We start from the raw sequence: 21,959 nt of genomic DNA on the forward strand, positions 1-21,959 counted from the left end.
AGTGGTGAAAGACTCATTCATTCATTCATTCATTTATTCAATAGTATTTATTGAGCGCTTACTGTGTGCAGAGCACTGTACTAAACGCTTGGCTCCACCCGAAAGTGACAGACGAATACAGCCCCAGCACAGAGAAAAGGAGGCTGGGGAAAGGAGTTCAAATCAATCAAGCGCTTAGTACAGTGCTTTGTACACATTGAGCGCCCCAGTAAATACGGCTGAATGAATGAATCGATCGATCGGTACTGTTTACTGAGCGCTTACTGCGGGCAGGGCACCGTACTGGGGGACTACAACACGACGGCCCTGGCGGGTGCCTTCCCGGGCCGCAAGGAGCTCACGGATCGTCGGCGGGATGAACCCCAAGCAGGCGGGGAGGGACTGGAGGTCGGCGGGCCTTACCTCGTCGGACACTTTGAACCTCCGCAGGAGCGCGACCACTTTTTGCTTGAAGTTCTGTTGCTGTAAGACAAAAAAAGGGAAGACGGCCGTGAACGACAGGGGTAGGGAGGTGCGCCATGTGAGCAACAGGCCCAGCTGCGCTGAGGCGGGAAGGCCAGCGGCCTCCGCTTCCGATCAATCAATCAATCGTATTTATTGAGCGCTTACTGCGTGCAGAGCACTGGACTAAGCGCTTGGGAAGTCCAAGTTGGCAACACATAGAGACGGTCCCTACCCAACAGCGGGCTCACAGTCTAGAAGGGGGAGACAGAGAACAAAACCAAACATACTAACAAAATAAAATAAATAGAATAGCTATGTGATACATAGAATAGATATGTATAGAGATGCAGAAGGGAGTGGGAGAACAGGAGAGGAGGCTTAGTCAGGGAAGGCTTCTTGGAGGAGATAATAATGATTATTATTATTAATATTATAATTAACAGCATTTGTGCTGTGGGGATGGGAGGGAGGAAAAATGAAGGAGCAAGTAAGAGAGATTCATTCATTCATTCAATCGTATTTATTGAGCGCTTACTGTGTGCAGAGCACTGGACTAAGCGCTTGGGAAGTACAAGTTGGCAACACATAGAGATGGTCCCTACCCAACAGCGGGCTCACGGTCTAGAAGGGGGAGACAGAGAACAAAACCAAACATACTAACAAAATAAAATGAATAGAATAGATATGTACAAGTAAAATAAATAGAGTGATAAATCCGAACAAACATATATACATATACTTTATTTATTTATTCATTTTACTTGTACATATCTATTCTATTTATTTTATTTTGTTAGTATGTTTGGTTTTGTTCTCTGTCTCCCCCTTCCAGACTGTGAGCCCACTGTTGGGTGGGGACTGTCTCTATATGTTGCCGACTTGGACTTCCCAAGCGCTTAGTCCAGTGCTCTGCACATAGTAAGCGCTCAATAAATACGATTGATGATGATGATGATGATATTAACAAAATAAAATGAATAGAATAGATATGTACAAGTAAAATAAATAGAGTAATAAATCCGTACAAACATATATACATATACTTTATTTATTTATTTATTTTACTTGTACATATCGATTCTATTTATTTTATTTTGTTAGTATGTTTGGTTTTGTTCTCTGTCTCTCCCTTTTAGACTGTGAGCCCGCTGTTGGGTAGGGACTGCCTCTAGATGTTGCCAACTTGTACTTCCCAAGCACTTAGTACAGTGCTCTGCACATAGTAAGCACTCAATAAATACGATTGATGATGATGATGACAATATTAACAAAATAAAATGAATAGAATAGATATGTACAAGTAAGAGTAATAAATCCGTACAAACATATATACATATACTTTATTTATTTATTTATTTTACTTGTCCATATCGATTCTATTTATTTTATTTTGTTAGTATGTTTGGTTTTGTTCTCTGTCTGCCCCTTTTAGACTGTGATCCCACTGTTGGGTAGGGACTGTCTCTATATGTTGCCAATTTGGACTTCCCAAGCGCTTAGTCCAGTGCTCTGCACACAGTAACTGCTCAATAAATACGATTGATGATATACTTCCAGCTCCACACAGGCACCGGGCCGTTTTGAGGCCGGCGTCTCCCCCACTGTGCAGGGAAGAAGGGTGGGAATGTGGGGAGCAGGGGATAAAGCTACGCGGGGGGAGAGGTGGTCGCAGCTTTCCAGGCTTCTGGGGTCTCCCGGCTTCCTCTCCTTCCCACTCCCTGCCGGGTGAGAAGCGCTTGGTCCAGTGCTCTGCACACAGTAAACGCTCAATAAACACGACCGACTGAATGAATGATATATATATAAATATTACTCGATTTTATTTGTACATTTTTATTCTATTCATTTGATTTTGTTACTATGTTTTGTTTTGTTGTCTGTCTCCTCCTTCTAGACTGCGGGCCCGCTGTTGGGTAGGGACCGTCTCTATACGTTGCCAACTTGGACTTCCCACGCGCTTAGTACAGTGCTCTGCACACAGTAAGCACTCAATAAATGCGATTGATTGATTGACTCTACGTGTTGCCGACTTGGACTTCCCGAGTGCTTAGTATTCATTCATTCAATCGTATTTATTGAGCGCTTCCTGTGTGCAGAGCACCGTACTTAGTACTTAGTACGGTGCTCTGCACACAGGAAGCGCTCAAGAAATATGACTGAGTGAAGCAGCGTGGCTCAGTGGAAAGGGCCCAGGCTTTGGAGTCAGCGGTCCTGGGTTCCAATCCCGGCGACGCTGCTTGTCAGCTGTGTGGCTTTGGGAGGGTCGCTTCACTTCTCTGGGCCTCAGTTCCCTCATCTGGAAAAGGGGGATGAAGACTGTGAGCCCCACGGGGGACAACCTTGGCTTAGAAGAGTGCTCTGCACATAGTAAGCGCTTAAATCATCATCATCACCATCAATCGTATTTATTGAGCGCTTACTATGCGCAGAGCACTGTACTAAGCGCTTGGGAAGTACAAGTTGGCAACATATAGAGACGGTCCCGACCCAACAGTGGGCTCACAGTCTAAAAGGGGGAGACAGAGAACAAAACCAAACATACTAACAAAATAAAATAAATAGAATAGATATGTACAAGTAAAATAGAGTAATAAATATGTACAAACATATCAATCAATCAATCAATCGTATTTATTGAGCGCTTACTATGCCCAGAGCACTGTACTAAGCACTTGGGAAGTACAAATTGGCAACATATAGAGACAGTCCCGACACAACAGTGGGCTCACAGTCTAAAAGGGGGAGACAGAGAACAAAACCAAACATACTAACAAAATAAAATAAATAGAATAGATATGTACAAGTACAATAAATAAATAAATAGAGTAATAAATATGTACAAACATATATCCATATATACAGGTGCTGTGGGGAAGGGAAGGAGGTAAGAAGGGGGGGATGGAGAGGGGGACGAGGGGGAGAGCCATAAATACCATCCTTATTATTATTATCCTTACCCAACAGCGGGGGAGACACAAAGCCGTCAACCCATCAATTCATCAGTGGCATTTGTCGAGCATTTATTGGGTGCAGAGCACTATACTAAGCGCTTGGGACCATACGATACACTACAGCTGAGAGGCAAAATCCGTGCCCACAGGGAGCTGATAGTCTAGACACAAGGCTATCAACCCATCCATTCATCAGTGGCATTTGTCGAGCGTTTATTGGGTGCAGAGCACTATACTAAGCGCTTGGGACCGTACGACACACTACAGCTGAGAGGCAAAATCCGTGCCCACAGGGAGCTGATAGTCTAGACACGAGGCCATCAACCCATCCATTCATCAGTGGCATTTGTCGAGCATTTGTTGGGTGCAGAGCACTATACTAAGCGCTTGGGACCGTATGACACACTACAGCTGAGAGGCAAAATCCGTGCCCACAGGGAGCTGATAGTCTAGACACACGGCCATCAACCCATCGATTCATCAGTGGCATTTGTCGAGCATTTATTGGGTGCAGAACACTATACTAAGCGCTTGGGACCGTACGATACACTACAGCTGAGAGGCAAAATCCGTGCCCACAGGGAGCTGATAGTCTAGACCCAAGGCCATCAACCCATCGATTCATCAGTGGCGTTTGTCGAGCATTTATTGGGTGCAGAGCACTATACTAAGCGCTTGGGACCGTACGATACACTACAGCTGAGAGGCATAATCCGTGCCCACAGGGAGCTGATAGTCTAGACACAAGACCATCAACCCATCCATTCATCAGTGGCGTTTGTCGAGCATTTATTGGGTGCAGAGCAATCAATCAATCAATCAATCGTATTTATTGAGCGCTTACTGTGTGCAGAGCACTATACTAAGCGCTTGGGACCGTACGACACACTACAGCTGTGAGGCAAAATCCATGCCCACAGGGAGCTAATAGTCTAGAGGGGGAGGCAGACATGGAAATAAATACAAATGGGGGAAACGGCAGGGAATAAGGATCACGTCGTATTTTGACTTGCCATGTGAAACATCTAAATACCCTCCGTCTCATTCATTCATTCATTCATTCTATCGTATTTATTGAGCGCCTACTGTGTGCAGAGCACTGTACTGAGCGCTTGGGAAGTACAAGTTGGCAACATATAGAGACGGTTCACAGTCTAGTCTCATCTGAAAGGCCCGTCTCTCTGGCCACTTCAGAGGAGACAACTAAACAAGGATCGTCACTGTAGCTCTTTCCGCTCCACGGGCTGGGCCATCCTGAAGGATTTTTTAGGCTGAATAAATTGGTGAGCTTTCCCCAGGTTGGGGTATTTAGCAATTAAAAAATATCAGCGTAAATTTAACAGAAAAGATTTAATGTCCAATGGTGGCACTTTGTAGGATGAACTTCCTTGCCAAAGGACACTGTTGAAAATTCTTCCTGGACTCAAAATTTCAGTTTGGTACAGGTTTTGTAGAAAAGATTTAATGTCTAATGGTGGCACTTTGTAGGATGAACTTTCTTCCTCGCCAAAGGACACTGTTGAAAATTCTTCCTGGACTCAAAATTTCAGTTTGGTACAGGTTTTATTCCAATATCTCTAATTACAATAATGTAGCATTTGGGGTATTTGTTAAGCACTTACTATGTGCCAAACACTGTACTAACAAGGTCCCACATGGGACTCAGTTTACAAAGAAATAACAATTATTATTAGTAGTATTATTATTAATTATTATTATGGTATCTGTTAAGCACTTACTATGTGCCAGGCACTGTACTAAGTGCAAGGGTAGATACAAGACCTTAAAGTCTTTAACCTAAACTCAGCTTCAGGAACCCCTCGCCACCCTGAGGGTACCTGCCGCTGGGTAGGCACTCAACAAATACGTAAATAGTCGTCTTTTACACTCCTAGAAGATCCTTCTGATGGTGAAATCCACCAAACGGTACATGTATGCAACCAAAAAGCCCAGGGTGGGCCAGGCAAACTCCCACACTCTGCACAGCAATAACTCTGGGGCAAGAAGAGGTTCAGAGGGCGTGACATTTCCTTTTTTGAGGCCCAGAGTCAATCAATCAATCGTATTTATTGAGCGCTTACTGTGTGCAGAGCACTGTACTAAGCGCTTGGGAAGTCCAAGTTGGCAACATATAGAGACGGTCCCTACCCAACAGTGGGCTCACAGTCGAAAAATCGTTTCTGGAGGAATGAACACTTCTTCAGGAAGGGGACAGGTCGTTAAAGTAGTAAGGGTATTTATTAGGCAGCCGCCCAAACAGCTGTTGGGTGGCGAGCTGAAACCGAGAAACCAGAAGCAAGGAGGACAGGGGAAATCAATCAATCAATCAATCAATCGTATTTATTGAGCGCTTACTGTGTGCAGAGCACTGGACTATGTGCGGATTCAGTACAACAAACCTTCTCCCTGTACCTTAATCTTGTCTATTTCGCTGCCGACCTCTCGATCGCATCCTGAATCCGGCCTGGAACGCTGTCCCTCCTCGTATCGGACAAATAATTGCTCTCCCCAACCTCGAAGTCTTATTGAAGGCCCATCTCCTTCAATGAGTGAAAAGAGCCAGGGTTTGGGAGTCAGAGGTCGTGGGTTCTAATTCCAGCTCTGCCGCTTGTCAGCTGTGTGACTTTGGGCAAGTCACTTCACTTCTCTGGGCCTCAGTTACCTCATCTGTAAAATGGGGAGTAAGACTGAGAGCCCCATGTGGGACAACCTGATTACCTTGTAGTTCCCCCGGTGCTTAGAACAGTGCTTGGCACATAGTAAGCGCTTAACAAATACCATCATTATTAGTATTATTATTATCTCCTCCAAGAAGCCTTCCCTGACTAAGCCTCCTCTCAATCAATCAATCAATCAATCGTATTTATTGAGCGCTTACTATGTGCAGAGCACTGTACTAAGCGCTTGGGAAGTACAAATTGGCAACACATAGAGACAGTCCCTACCCAACAGTGGGCTCACAGTCTCCTCTTCTCCCACTCTCTTCTGCATCCCTATACATATCTATTCTATTTATCACCTATTTATTCTATTTATTTTATTGTTAATATGTTTTGTTTTGTTCTGAGTTTCGTTTTGTTGACTTGCCCAAATAATAATAATTGTGGTATTTATTAAGCTCTTACTTTGTACCAGGCACTGTACTAAGCACTGAGGCGGATCCAGGCAAATCGAGTTGGACACAGTCTCTGCCCCACATGGGGCTCACAGTCTTAATCCCCATTTTCCAGATGAGGGAACTGAGGCCCAGAGAAGCTGACTTGCCCAAATAATAACAACAATTATAATACTAACTATGGTAGTTAAGCGCTTATTATGTGCCAGGCACTATTCTAAGCACTGGGGTAGATACAAGTTCATCAGGCTGGACACAGTCCCTTTCCCACATGGGGCTCACGGTCGCAATCCCCATTTTCCAGATGAGGGAACTGAGGGACAGGGAAGTTAACTGACTGCCTGAACAGTAATAACTTTGGTACTTGTTAAACACTTATTATGTGCCAGGCACTGTTCTAAGCACTGGGGCGGATACAAGCAAATCAAGTTGGACACAGTCCCTGCCCCACGTGGGGCTCACAGTCTTAATCCCTTCTGTCTTTCTCCAGCCCAGCCCGCACCCTCCGCTCCTCTGCCGCGAATCTCCTCACCGTTAGGCCTCGTTCTCGCCTGTCCCGCCTTCGACCCCTGGCCCACGTCATCCCCCGGGCCTGGAATGCCCTCCCTCTGCCCATCCGCCAAGCTCGCTCTCTTCCTCCCTTCAAGGCCCTACTGAGAGCTCACCTCCTCCAGGAGGCCTTCCCACACTCAGCCCCCCTTTTCTTCTCCTCCTCCCCTCCCCATCGCCCCCACTCCCTCCCTCTGCTCTACCCCCATCCCCACCCCACAGAACTGGTGTATATTTGTACATATTTATTATTCTATTTATTTGATTAATGACTTGTATATAGCTATAATTGTATTGATCTATTTTGATGCTATTGATGCCTCCTTCTGCCCATCCGCCAAGCTAGCTCTCTTCCTCCCTTCAAGGCCCTGCTGAGAGCTCACCTCCTCCAGGAGGCCTTCCCACACTGAGCCCCTTCCTTCCTCTCCCCCTCGTCCCCCTCTCCATCCCCCCATCTTACCTCCTTCCCTTCCCCACAGCACCTGTATATATGTATATACGTTTGTACATATTTAGTACTCTATTTATTTATTTTACTTGCACATAGCTATTCTATTTATTTTATTTTGTTTTAGTACGTTTGGCTTTGTTCTCTGTCTCCCCCTTTTAGACTGTGAGCCCACTGTTGGGTAGGGACTGTCTCTATATGTTGCCAACTTGTACTTCCCAAGTGCTTAGTACAGTGCTCTGCACATCGTAAGCGCTCAATAAATACAATTGATGATGATGATGATGCCTGTCTACTTGTTTAGTTTTGTTGTCTGTCTCTCCCTTCTAGAGACAGGATTGTTGGGTAGGGATTGTCTCTGTTGCCCAACTGTACTTTCCAAGTGCTTAGTCCAGTGTTCCGCACACAGAAAGCACTCAATAAATACAATCGAATGAATGACTGAATAGAAGGACCTTGGTTCTAATCCTGGTTCCAACACTTGTCTGCTGTGTGACCCTGGGCAAGTCACTTCAATTCTCTGTGCCTCCGTTACCTCATCTGTAAAATGGGGATTAGGACTGAGCCCCGTGTGGGACAGGGACTGTGTCCAACCCAATTACCTTGTATTTCCCCCAGCGCTTAGAACAGTGCCTGGCACACAGTAAGTGCTTAACAAATACCACAATTACTGTTATTACTGTACTCAACAGACACTCAATAAATACCATGACTTCACTACCTGACCCCAACAACCACGACTGTGAGCCCGCTGTTCGGTAGGGACCGTCTCTATATGTTGCCAACTTGTACTTCCCAGGCGCTTAGTACAGTGCTCTGCACACAGTAAGCGCTCAATAAATACGATTGACTGATTGATTGATTGGGGGGCTTGTCCAATCAGAATGCTCCAGGCGTTCCCCCTCCCCTTGCTATCACCTCTCCTCACATCCCTCTCCCCACATCGCCCTCCCTTCAACCCCAACTTCCTTGACTTAAATCACTTCACTTCTCTGGGCCTCAGTTCCTTCATCTGTAAAATGGAGATGAAGGCTGTGAGCCCCACGTGGGACAACATGATCACCTTGTATCTACCCCAGCGCTTAGAACAGTGCTTTGCACATAGTAAGCGCTTAACAAATACCAACATTATTATTATTATTATTATTAAGTGGCGGAGCCGGCATTTGAACCCACGACCTCTGACTCCCAAACCCGGGCTCTTTCCACTGAGCCACACTGCTTCTGCCAGCTTCTGTTTAAAATTGTACTGTACTTTCCCAAAGGCTTAACGTGCTCTGCCCACAGTGAGTGCTCAGTGAATACGACTGAATGAAAGAAAGACTCCGAGGGCTAAGGGAAAAGGAAGGTGGGAGTTGGAGGGGAGAGAGAGCAGGTGGCCGCTTGAGGGGTATGTGCTCTGCACACAGTAAGCGCTCAATAAATACGATTGAATGAATGAATGAATGACTACGAGGACTTCCCGGGAGAGATCGGAGCCTCCGGAGCAGGGTTCGCGGACCTCGGGCGTGCTGAGAAACCTGTGCGTGAACCCATCTGGCCCATCGCCCTGAAGTTCACAAGCGCGGGCTTTCACCCCTGGCACCATCGTCCCGGGTCTGTATGACCCCCTTCGGCTCTGCAACAACGCTCACCTCAATGGAGCTTCGCTGGAGGGACGAGAAGAGAACGGACGGCAGGAGCTGCGTGGGGAGCTGAGAGTGGCCAATAAAAAAGCAAGAGGGACAAGGGGGGCTGTTTTAAGGCTGCAACAAAGCACCGCCTCAGACCGTGCGGCGCCTCAGCCGAGAACTGTAGCGGATAGACAAGCTCGGCACGTGGCAGTTCGGAAATTCACAGCTCTCTGGGGGCAGAGGTTCCTAAAGGGTCGGGGTTTAAGAAGGTCAAAGTGAAACCAGCATATAATAATAATGACATTTATTAAGCGCTTACTATGGGCAAAGCACTGTTCTAAGCGCTGGGGAGTTTACAAGGTGATCAGGTTGTCCCACGCGGGGCTCACAGTCTTAATCCCCATTTTACTGATGAGGGAACTGAGGCCCAGAGAAGTCAAGTGACTTGCCCAAAGTCACACAGCCGACTAGTGGCGGAGCCGGGATTTGAACCCATGACCTCTGACTCCAAAGCCCGGGCTCTTTCCACTGAGCCACGCTGCTTCCCATATACCAAAGCCCAACGAAGTCTGTTAAGAGTGCCCGGTCTGAGGCCCGCGGAATAATAATAATAATAATAATAACTGTGGTTTTGGGTAAGCATTTACTATGTGCCAAGCACTGTACTAAGCATGGGATAAGCACAAGACAGTCATGTCCCTCATAATAATAATAATAATAATAATAATAATGGCATTTATTAAGCGCTTACTATGTGCAAAGCACTGTTCTAAGCGCTGTGGAGGTTACAAGGTGATCAGGATGGCCCACAGGGGGCTCACAGTCTTAATCTCCATTTTTACAAATGAGGTAACTGAGGTACAGAGAAGTTAAGTGACTTGCCCAAAGTCACACAGCTGACAGGTGGCGGAGGCAGGATTTGAACCCATGACCTCTGACTCCAAAGCCCGGGCTCTTTCCACTGATCCACGCTCATGGGGTTCACAGTCTAAGCAGGAGGAAAAAAAAGGTACTGAATCCCCATTCTGCAGAGGGAACTGAGGCCCAGAGAACTTAAGTGACTGCCCAAGGTCACAGGGCAGACAGCTGATGGAGTGAGGATTAGAACCCAGGTCCGGGCTCTTTCCAGTAGGCCACGCTGCACTGGCCTTCTTGGGCACAAACTTGCCCAGAGGTGAACTTCTCCACCGCGGTGCCACTTGCCAGCATGAAGAACGCCACGCAGAATGGCACACCCCACAGTACGGTTGGGTTAGGTGCCTGGTGTATAATAATGATGGTATTTGTTAGGTGCTCACTATATGCAAAGCACTGTTCTAAGCGCTGGGGTGGGGGGGGTTACAAGGTGATCAGGTTGTCCCACGGGGGGCTCACAGTTTTAATCCCCATTTTACAGATGAGGGAACTGAGGCCCAGAGAAGTGAAGTGACTTGCCTGAAGTCACACAGCTGACAGTTGGCGGAGCTGGGATTTGAACCCATGACCTCTGACTCCAAAGCCCGGGATCTTTCCACTGAGCCACGCTGCTTCTCTATACTGAGGTAACTTCTCTATACTGAGGTATACTGAGGCCCAGAGAAGTGAAGTGACTTGCCCGAAGTCACACAGCTGACAGTTGGCGGAGCTGGGATTTGAACCCATGACCTCTGACTCCAAAGCCCGGGCTCTTTCCACTGAGCCACGCTGCTTCTCTATACTGAGGTAACTTCACTATACTTAGGAATACTGAGGTAACTTTTCCCACGGCATTACATGCTATTAGAATCCGTTCAAGAACCAGCCACAAAGATGACCACGCCTTACCGGTACGCAAAAATGTCGCTATAAATCCCCCTCGAGTTCCCAATCCCCCTCATCCCTCCCTCTCCCGTATCCCTAATGACTTTCCTATCCCTAATGACTTTCCTGCCTCTCCGTACTACAAAACTGCCTCACCTTCCACCCCCTGACTTCCCCAGCCTCGAGGCTGAAATCCTTTTTGCTTCGTTTGACCTACAATCACTGCAAGTAAATCAAATCCCCTCCTGTCCCTTCCTCCTTTCTCTCACTGCCCCCTCTCCCCTGCTCAGAGTTTTCCATTAATAATAATGATGCTATTTGTTAAGCGCCTACTATGTGCAAAGCACTGTTCTAAGCGCTGGGGAGGTTACAAGGCGATCAGGTTGTCCCACGGGGGGGCTCAGAGTTTTAATCCTCATTTTACAGATAAGGTAACGGAGGCCCAGAGAAGTGAAGTGACTTGCCCAAAGTCACACAGCTGACAGCTGGCGAAGCCGGGATCTGAACCCACGACCTCAGACTCCAAAGCCCGGGCTCTTTCCACTGGGCCACGCTGCTTCTCATTGCAAACCTGGACTCTCCTGTTGGGTAGGGACTGCCTCTATATGTTTTAGACTGTGAGCCCACTGTTCGGTATGGACTGTCTCTCTATGTTGCCAACTTGTACTTCCCAAGCGCTTAGTACAGTGCTCTGCACACAGTAAGCGCTCAATAAATACGACTGATGATGATATGTTGCCAACTTGTACTTCCCAAGCGCTGAGTACAGTGCTCTGCACACAGTAAGTGCTCAATAAATACGATTGATTGATTGACTGATTCTCATCTCCTGCTCAAACGCTCCAAACCTTTCTGTTTTTAAATGAGTGAGTCGGTGATGGGTGGCCGCCACCCCAAGCTGCTCTCCCTTCCTTCTCTCAGCTTGTTACCCGCGAGCGGAGATGAGGCGGGGGGCTGCGAGCTGGGGGGAAACGGTGCTCACGGCTACAGCTCCTGCCTCCCTCCTGGTCCAGTTTGGGTCTCTCCCCAGAGAAAGCGGGACTACGAAAGGGAAGGGGAACGATGGCAAGGCCACAGCTGGCAGTGGCTATCAAAGACTCACACAGGTTGTAGTGTTCCACATGTCCCTGAGAAAAAGAAAATCCCGCTGGTTTTATTTTATTTTGTTAATATGTTTGGTTTTGTTCTCTGTCTCCCCCTTCTAGACTGTGAGCCCACTGTTGGGTAGGGACTGTCTCTATATGTTGCCAATTTGGACTTCCCAAGCGCTTAGTACAGTGCTCTGCACATAGTAAGCGCTCAATAAATACGACTGATGACAGACTGTGAGCCCACTGTTGGGTAGGGACTGTCTCTATATGTTGCCAACTTGTACTTGCCAAGTGCTTAGTACACTGCTCTGCACACAGTAAGCGCTCAATAAATACAATTGATTGATTGATTGACTGATTGCAAGGAGGAATCGGGAGGCTGGGCCCTGGGTGGGGGGAGAAATACTCGGAAGAAGAAGAGAGCGGGAAGGGAGCAGGGCAACAGGGCGAGATTTTTACAGATATCTGAAACTCTCAAAGGTCTTTTCACACACTCTTTAACAACCCCCTTCCAAGACAGGTGTGGTGCAGGCTAACGATGCTAACGATTTTGTTACCAATGACAAAATGAGGAAGAGGGGACTAAACTGATTTTCCCAGCTAAGTCGCAAAGTGGCCCAGGATCAGACAGCCCCTCAACTTTTGTTTCCTGCCTTCCAGACTGGAGTTTTCCCCATGAGTAAAACCAGTCTCCCAGAGGTGGGCTTCTGGCTTTTCCCAGGAAGCTTCTTAGGGCCCAACTCGGGGTTGACCATTCATCCCCTTCCAGATTTCACTTTAACAAAAACCAAAAGCTAAAAGGCAGGTTTCCCTGTGTCCTTTAATCCCTGGATCGCCCCCGGATCCATTCACAATCTTCCACCTGGATACGACCTCCTTTCTCTCCCAAATGGTGGCTGATCTTTCACCGTCGTTCTCGAAAAACCTCATCAGCCTCATGCACGGGCCTGGCCCAAACCCCTCGCACACAGTGTTAGTAAAACTAATTTCCACCGACCCTGGTTATGGACGTCGTTCTTACTATCGATCTCCGCTGCTTCTTTGGCTTCCCGACATCATATTCATCATCATCCAAGTCCTAGACGGAAAGAGAGAGAGACGGAGAGAGGGAAAAAGAATGTAAAAACCTGAATTTCACTCAAAGTGACAACCAACCAAAGCAATATCCGTGAGGACTGTGATTCGCCCTGCTCTGTGGACAGCACAAGGAATCCAGACAAAAGCTGCCGAGGAAATTAGCTTCCACTTGCTTCCACTAGCCAGGGGGACAACCCCGCCGGCCCTACTTAATTGCCTGGTGGCCAATTAAGTAGCCCCACTTTTTCTGAGGGGCAACATGGGAGGTGTCGCAGCTGGCCGTAATTTACTTATTTATAATAATAATAATAATGGTATTTATTAAGCGCTTACTATGTGCAAAGCTGTGTTCTAAGCGCTGGGGAGGTTACAGGTTGATCAGGTTGTCCCACGTGGAGCTCACAGTCTTCATCTCCATTTTACAGATGAGGGAACTGAGGCCCAGAGAAGTGAACTGACTTGCCCAAAGTCACACAGCTGACAATTGGCGGAGCCGGGATTTGAACTCTCTCCCCCCCCATCCCCTCCGCCTTACCTCCTTCCCCTCCCCACAGCACCTGTATATACGTTTGTACATATTTATTACTCTTTTATTTGTACATATTTATTCTATTTATTTTATTTTGTTAATACGTTTTGTTTTGTTCTCTGTCTCCCCCTTCTAGACTGTGAGCCCACTGTTGGGTAGGGACCGTCTCTGTATGTTGCCAACTTGGACTTCCCAAGCGCTTAGTCCAGTGCTCTGCACACAGTAAGCGCTCAATAAATACGACTGACTGAATGAATGACTGTGGAGAGCAGTGAATCTTCTTTGGAAAGCACTACCGGGGGGGACAGTGGACCCTGGACCCGTCGGACAGGGCTCCAGGACTCTTCCCTAGGCAGCCACCCGCCCAGAAGCTTGGGACGGGGACTCCGATTCCCTCTGGAATCCCAAAAGGGAGCGACCTACCTCGTGGAACGAACGGCAGGGAACTGGGCTCGAGTCCTACTGGCCCCACACGTGACTCCGGGCAAGTCGCTTAACTTCCTCGCTTGGAAACTGGGGTTAAATTGGGGATTCTGCTTACTTCTTAGACCGTGAGTCATCATCATCATCATCATCAATCGTATTTATTGAGCGCTTACCATGTGCAGAGCACTGGACTAAGCGCTTGGGAAGTACAAATTGGCAACATACAGAGACAGTCCCTATCCAACAGTGGGCTCACAGTCTAAAAGGGGGAGACAGAGAACAAAACCAAACATACTAACAAAATAAAATAAATAGAATAGATATGGACAAGTAAAATAAATAAATAAATAAATAGAGCAATAAATAGGTACAAACATATATCCATATATACAGGTGCTGTGGGGAAGGGAAGGAGGTAAGATGGGGGGGATGGAGAGGGGGCGAGGGGGAGAGGAAGGAAGGCGCTCAGGCTGGGAAGGCCTCCTGGAGGAGGTGAGCTCTCAGTAGGGCCTTGAAGGGAGGAAGAGAGCTAGCTTGGAGGATGGGCAGAGGGATTGGGGGCATTCCAGGCCCGGGGGATGACGTGGGCCGGGGGTCGATGGCGGGACGGGCGAGAACGAGGTACGGTGAGGAGAACGAGGTACGGTGGGATGGGGAGTCCTGTGGGACGGGGACTGGGTCGCATCGGCTTGCTTTATATCCACCCCGCAGCTTAGCCCGGTGCTTGGTATGTAGAACGTGCTTAATAATCAATCAATCAATCAATCAATCAATCGTATTTATTGAGCGCTTACTGTGTGCAGAGCACTGTGCTAAGCGCTTGGGAAGTACAAGTTGGCAACATATAGAGACGGTCCCTACCCAACAGTGGGCTCACAGTCTAATAAATATCATAACTAGTGAGCTGGCGAGACTGCTCAGTGGAAAGAGCCCGGGCTTTGGAGTCAGAGGTCAGTGGTTCAAATCCCGGCTCTGCCAACTGTCAGCTGGGTGACTTTGGGCAAGTCACTTCACTTCTCTGGGCCTCAGTTCCCTCATCTGGAAAATGGGGATTAAGACTGTGAGCCACCTGTGGGACCACCTGATCCCCTTGTAACCTCCCCAGCTCTTAGAACAGTGCTTTGCACATAGTAAGCGCTTTATAAAAGCCATCATTATTATTATTATTACATAGCCGTGGGAGTAAAATAATTCCCTAGGGTTCTTCAACAAGTCTTGGGCAAGTCACTTAACGTCTCTGGGCCTCGGCTGCCTCATCTGGAAAATGGGGATTAAGACTGTGAGCCCCTCGGGGGGCCACGGATTATGTCCAACCTGCTTTGGCCCAGCGCATATAGCAAGGGCCTCGGAGTCAGAAGGTCATGGGTACTAATGCCAACTCCGCTACGTGTCTGCTGTGGGACCCTGGGCAAGTCACTCTCTGTGCCTCAGTTACCTCATCTGGAAAATGGGGATTGAGAATCGGTGAGCCCCACGTTGGACAGAGACCGAGTCCAATTCGATTTGCTTGGATCCAGCCCAGGGATTAGTACAGTGCCTGGCACATAGAAAGCACTTAACAAATACCATTATTATTCCTATCTTCCCCAGCACCTAGTGCAGTGCCTGGCACACAGTAAGAGCTTAACAAATACCCTAAAAAGTCATCATCATCATCAATCGTATTTATTGAGCGCTTACTGTGTGCAGAGCACTGTACTAAGCGCTTGGGAAGTCCAAGTTGGCAACATATAGAGACAGCCCCTACCCAACAGTGGGCTCACAGTCTAAAAAGTCACTTGCAGAGCACAGACGGAGACACTGTTGGTTCCCTAGCATTCACCCGTTCAATCTTCCCATTCCCACTTTCTCCCCTCCAGCCTCTGACCTCCACCATCTCTCCGGGCCCCGACGGGACTTGGGAAGCGGCGCTGCTCTGAAATCCCGGGGTCCTGTCGGAGAGACAGGGCAGTTGCGAAGGCGGAAGGGGAGCCCTGCCCTGCTCATCAGGAATTTTGGAGCCACGAGAACAATTCGATGAGAAATCCGACTGTCTTTTGCAAGGCAAATCCCAGAGCCCCGTCCTGATCATCAGGATTTGGGAGCCACGAGGCCAAGTCGATGAGAAACCCGACTGCCTTTCGCAAGGCAAATCCCACACGGTGGTGAGAGGGGTCTGCCCCAGAGCCCGCGCTGGGCTGTAGCCCTCCCTCCCCAACTTCTCCCGACTCTTTATTTTGGCCTGGAGTTAGTCACCCAGCTCCACGGTTCCCGGCAGCCGCTCGCTGGGAAGTACCTGCCCCTGGACGGCATCGTCGCTAGCTTCCTGTTCAGAAGAAAAGCTTTCGTATTCTTCCTCGGAATAGTTATCTGTGAAATCGAAACACAGAACAAAGCTTGGCTCAGAGTCCTGCTCGCCGACATGGAACGGTTAGCCATTGGTGTCTATAACAAGGACGACTTTTTCTATTAGGCATAAATTTGATATCAGGGAAGGACAAAGCTCTCAAAAAAATGGACACGTCAGGTCCTAGAGGGGTGTGATATAGCTCTTATTTATGTATCTTATATATATATATAAAACTTATCTATATATCTTCTAGACGTGAGCCCGCTGTTGGGAAGGGACCGTCTCTATATGTTGCCAACTTGAACTTCCCAAGCACTTAGTACAGTGCTCTGCACATAGTAAGCGCTCCATAAATACGACTGAATGAATAAATGAATGAATAGCTCACTGTGGGCAGGGAATGTCTATGTTGATTTTTGCACTGCGCTTTCCCAAGTGCTTAGTACGGTGTTCTGCACACAGAAAGCGCTTAATATGACTGAATGAATAAATGCATGTACAATGTTGGTAATTGTATCTATCCTCTTTCGGCGCTTGATATTCACCCCACTGTCAGCCCCACGGCACTTATGTACATATCTGTAATTTATCCCTCCCGCTCTAAAATGTATGCTCCTTGTGGGCAGGGAATGCTTCTATTTATTGTTATATTATCTCCCAAGCACTTAGAACAGTGCTCAGCACACAGTAAGTGCTCAATAAATACAACTGAATGAGTGAATGAATTATACCCTGTAAGCTCTTTGTGGACAGGGAATGTATTTACCAACTCTCTTGCACTGAACTCTCCTGAGTGCTTCGTACAGTGTTTTGCACACACTAAGTGCTCAATAAATACCACTGACTGATCGATTGATGCTTTTGCTGGTAAAACAGTATCAGTATCCAACACGCCCTCCTTCCCCTCCCCAATGTATATGCCTCCCTGGAAACACTTTACTGGTTAATTGCTATTTTATTTATTTAACATAATTCCTAATTCCCTGAGCTCTTTCCATGGGAAAAAGAACAACGAGCTCCAAAGCCAAAAACGGCCTGGACCTGCCCCGGTGTTTAGTCCAACTAAGAGACAGCAGAGTGGCCTGATGGATAGACCAAGGGCCCAGGAGTCGGAAGGACCTGGGTTCTAATCCCGGCTCTGCCACTTGTCCGCTGTGTGGCCCGGGGCAAGTCACTTAACTTCTCTGTAACCTCAACTGCAAAATGGAGATGAAGACTGGGAGTCCCTGTAGGACAGGGACTGTGTCCAACCTGATTACCTTGGAATGACCCCACTGCTTAGTACAGTGCCTGGCACCTAGTAAGCCCTCAACAAACACCATAAAATAGTCACTTAAATTCCCTGTGCCTCCGAACTTCATCTGTAAAATGGGGATGAAGACTGTGAAGCCTACTGTCCTTCTATTACGACCCAGCCCGTACACTTCGTTCCTCTAAATCTAACCTTCTCACTGTCCCTCCATCTTGTCTTTCTCGCCACTAACTTCTTGCTGACGTCAAACAATCAATCAATTGTATTTATTGAGTGCTTACTGTGTGCAGAGCACTGTACTAAGCACTTGGGAAGTACAAGTTGGCAACATATAGAGACAGTCCCTACCCAACAGTCTAGAAGGGGGAGACAGAGAACAAAACCAAACATATTAAGAAAATAAAATAAGTAGAATAGATATGTACAAGTAAAATAAACAAATAGAGTAATAAATAGGTACAAACAGATATACATATATACAGGTGCTGTGGGGAAGGGAAGGAGGTAAGATGGGGGAATGGAGAGGGGGATGAGGGTGAGAGGAAGGAGGGGGCTCAGTGTGGGAAGGCCTCCTGGAGGAGGTGAGCTCTCAGCAGGGCCTTGAAGAGAGGAAGAGAGCGAGCTTGGCGGATGGGCAGAGGGATTGGGGGCATTCCAGGCCCGGGGGATGACGTGGGCCGGGGGTCGATGGCGGGACAGGCGAGAACAAGGCCCAGTGAGGAGTTAGCGGCAGCAGAGGAACGGAGGGTGCGGGCTGGGCTGGAGAAGGACAGAAGGGAGGTGAGGTAGGAGGGGGCGAGGGGATGGATGGACAGCCTTGAAGCCCAGGGTGAGGAGTTTCTGCCTGATGCGCAGATTGATTGGTAGCCATTGGAGGTTTTTGAGGAGGGGAGTGACATGCCCAGAGCGTTTCTGGACAAAGACAATCCGGGCAGCAGCATGAAGTATGGATTGAAGTGGAGAGAGACACGAGGATGGGAGATCAGAGAGAAGGCTGATGCAGTAGTCCAGACGGGATAGGGTGAGAGTATGAACGGGCAGGGTAGCGGTTTGGATGGAGAGGAAAGGGCGGATCTTGGCAATGTTGCGGAGCTGAGACCGGCAGGTTTTGGTGACGGCTTGGATGTGAGGGGTGAATGAGAGAGCGGAGTCGAGGATGACACCAAGGTTGCGGGCTTGTGAGACGGGAAAGATGGTAGTGCCGTCAACAGTAATGGGAAAGCCAGGGAGAGGGCAGGGTTTGGGAGGGAAGACAAGGAGTTCAGCCTTGGACATGTTGAGTTTCAGGTGGCGGGCGGACATCCAGATGGAGATGTCCTGAAAGCAGGAGGAGATGTGAGCCTGGAGGGAGGGGGACATCCTACCTCTGGCCTGGAATGCCCTCCCTCCTCATATCGGACAGATAATTGCTCGCCCCCACTTCAAAGCCTTATTGAAGGCCCATCTCCTCCAAGAAGCCTTCCCTGACTCAGCCCTCCTCTCCTCTTCTCCCCCTCCCTTCTCCGTCACCCTGACTTGCTCCTTCATTCATCCTCCCTCCCATCCCCACGGCACACAGGTATAAATCTGCAATTTATTTATTTATTTATATTAATGTCTGTCTCCCCCTCTAAACTCGCTGTGGGCAGGGAATGTGTCTGTTATACTGTACCCGCCCAAGCGCTTAATACAGTGCTTTGCACACAGTAAGTGCTCAATAAATACAACCGAATGAATGAATGAACAAACCCCACGTGGGGTGTGGACTGTGTCCAACCTGATTACCTTGTTTCCACCTCAGTGCCTAGCACATAGTAAGCACTTGACAAGTACCATGAAAAAAAGGAAAACATCGTGCGTTAGGAGTACTACTATAATTCATTCATTCAATCGTATTTACTGAGCGCTTACTGTGTGCAGAGCACTGTACTAAGCACTACGATGACTACGACTAGCTAGCAGAGGAAAAAGCTGCTGTCTTCTGTCTACCTGTTTTGCCTGTCTACTTGTTTTGTTTTGTTGTCTGTCTCCCCCTTCTAGACTGTGAGCCCGCTGTTGGGTAGGGACCGTCTCTATATGTTGCCAACTTGTACTTCCCGAGCGCTTAGTACAGTGCTCTGCACACAGTAAGCGCTCAATAAATACGATCGAATGAATGAATGCGAGCCTGTTGTTGGGTAGGGATTGTCTCTATCTGCTGCCGAATTGGACTTTCCCAGCGCTTAGTACGGTGCTCTGCATTCACTCATTCAATCATATTTATTGAGCGCTTACTGTGTGCAGAGCACTGTACTAAACGCTTGGGAAGTACAAGTCGGTAACATATAGAGACGGTCCTTACCCAACAGCGGGCTCACAGCCTAGAACGTATGTTGTACATATCTATTCTATTTATTTTATTTTGTTAGTATGTTTGGTTTTGTTCTCTGTCTCCCCCTTTTAGACCGTGAGCCCACTGTTGGGTAGGGACCGTCTCTATATGTTGCCAACTTGGACTTCCCAAGCGCTTAGTACAGTGCTCTGCAACAGTAAGCGCTCAATAAATGCGATTGATTGATTGATTGATAGAAGGGGGAGACAGACAACAAAACCAAACCTGGAGACAAGTGTCAAAATCGTCAGAACAAATAAGGAGAAGCAGCGTGGCTCAGTGGAAAGAGCCCGGGCTTTGGAGTCAGAGGTCATGGGTTCAAATCCCGGCTCCACCACTTGTCAACTGTGTGACTTTGGGCAAGTCACTTCACTTCTCTGGGCCTCAGTTCCCTCATCTGTAAAACGGGGATGAAGACTGTGGGCCCCACGTGGGACAACCTGATCACCTTGTAAATTCCCCAGAGCTTAGAACAGTGCTCCGCACATAGTAAGCGCTTAATAAATGCCATTATTATAAATAGAATTATGGCTACCTGCACGTCCTTAACAAAATAAATAGAATAGCAAATATGGACAAGTAAAATGGAGTAATAAATCTCACACAGAAAGTGCACAATAAATACGATGGAATGAATGAAAAATCACCGGTGGATTTGCTCTTCTGGCTGGCCTGCATCGTGCTCTCTTCGTGATCTATTGGCTGGCTGGACAGTGAGAAGATCCAGATCTCGGCAACTTTGGCAGTGACTTCCTTGACGTCGCTACAGAGGCTCAGAACTTGGCCTCCTTCAGTGGGGTGCTGCATCACCTGTTTGGGGGAATTCCCGAGAGCTGGTTACTTTTAAACTCGGACAAAACGCTTGAAAAAAATAAAATCACACACGACCATTCCCGTCCCCCGCCCGGTATTTTCTTTTCATATCTTCCTAGCATTCTTTTCTTGATCCCCTAGCTTTGAAATGGGAAGCAGAGCGGGCGAAGGAATGCCGGGACACAGCTGAAGCAGGCCGGCGCACACAAAGATTCGCGCAACTGATTTCATTCATTCATTCCTTCCATCGTATTTATTGAGCCATCATTATTATTATTAACAATAAACAGACACAGTCGACAGTTGCAGGCTGGTGATATTTCACCTGTAGCAAAACAGATTTTGGTATTAAGTAACGGATGTATGCCCCATGCTAGCAATAATAATAATAATAATGGCATTTATTAAGCACTTACTACATGCAAAGCACTGTTCTAAGCGCTGGGGAGGATACAAGGTGATCAGGTTGTCCCACGGAGGGCTCACAGTCTTCATGCCCATTTGACAGATGAGGGAACTGAGGCCCAGAGAAGTGAAGTGACTGGCCCAAAGTCACCCAGCTGACAGTCAGCGGAGCCGGAATTTGAACCCATGACCTCTGACTCCCAAGTCCGGGCTCTTTCCAATGAGTCAGGCTGCTTCTAGACTGTGAGCCCACTGTTGGGTAGGGACCGTCTCTATATGTTAATAATAATAATAATAATAATGGGATTTATTAAGCGCTTACTATGTACAAAGCACTGTTCTAAGCGCTGAGGAGGTTACAAGGTAACCAGGTTGTCCCACGGGGGGCTCACAGTCTTCATCCCCATTTTACAGATGAGGTAACTGAGGCCCAGAGAAGTGAAGTGACTTGCCCAAAGTCACACAGCTGACAATTGGCGGAGCCGGGATTTGAACCCATGATCTCCGACTCCCAAGCCCGGGTCCTTGCCACTAGGCCACGCTGTTGCCAACTTGTACTTCTCAAGTGCTTAGTACAGTGTTCTGCACACAGTAAGTGCTCAATAAATACGATTGATTGATTGATTGATTCTAGTAGGACTCTGTACCCTGACTGCAGAGGTTTACTGTCCAGGGCAGGACACTGCTGTCGATTACCAAGTGACAATGTCACTAGAAGAGCCTCTCTCAGCAACGAGGCAGAACAAATAATAATAATAATAATAATAATGATGGCATTTGTGAAGCGC

The 21,959-nt window shown here is 47.7% G+C and overlaps 1 protein-coding gene across 13 annotated transcripts in view; it reads right to left on the reverse strand.

Moving 5' to 3' along the window:
• The window catches only part of PACS2 (phosphofurin acidic cluster sorting protein 2), a 238,099-nt gene that overhangs the window by 79,207 nt on the left and 136,933 nt on the right, over positions 1-21,959 (reverse strand). For 10 of the 13 annotated variants that reach the window (XM_038765674.1, XM_038765673.1, XM_038765664.1 and 7 more), the window contains exons 5-8: positions 20,601-20,763; positions 16,298-16,371; positions 12,988-13,068; positions 403-462 (exon numbers count right to left, since the gene is read on the reverse strand). In XM_038765674.1, coding sequence (XP_038621602.1) covers positions 403-462; positions 12,988-13,068; positions 16,298-16,371; positions 20,601-20,763 — 378 coding nt within the window. The remainder of the gene's footprint in view (positions 1-402; positions 463-12,987; positions 13,069-16,297; positions 16,372-20,600; positions 20,764-21,959) is intronic. The other 3 variants (XM_038765675.1, XM_038765667.1, XM_038765666.1) reach the window with 1 other exon arrangement.

The sequence above is a fragment of the Tachyglossus aculeatus genome, chromosome 23 (genome assembly GCF_015852505.1).
Source record: "Tachyglossus aculeatus isolate mTacAcu1 chromosome 23, mTacAcu1.pri, whole genome shotgun sequence".
Lineage (NCBI taxonomy): Eukaryota > Metazoa > Chordata > Mammalia > Monotremata > Tachyglossidae > Tachyglossus > Tachyglossus aculeatus.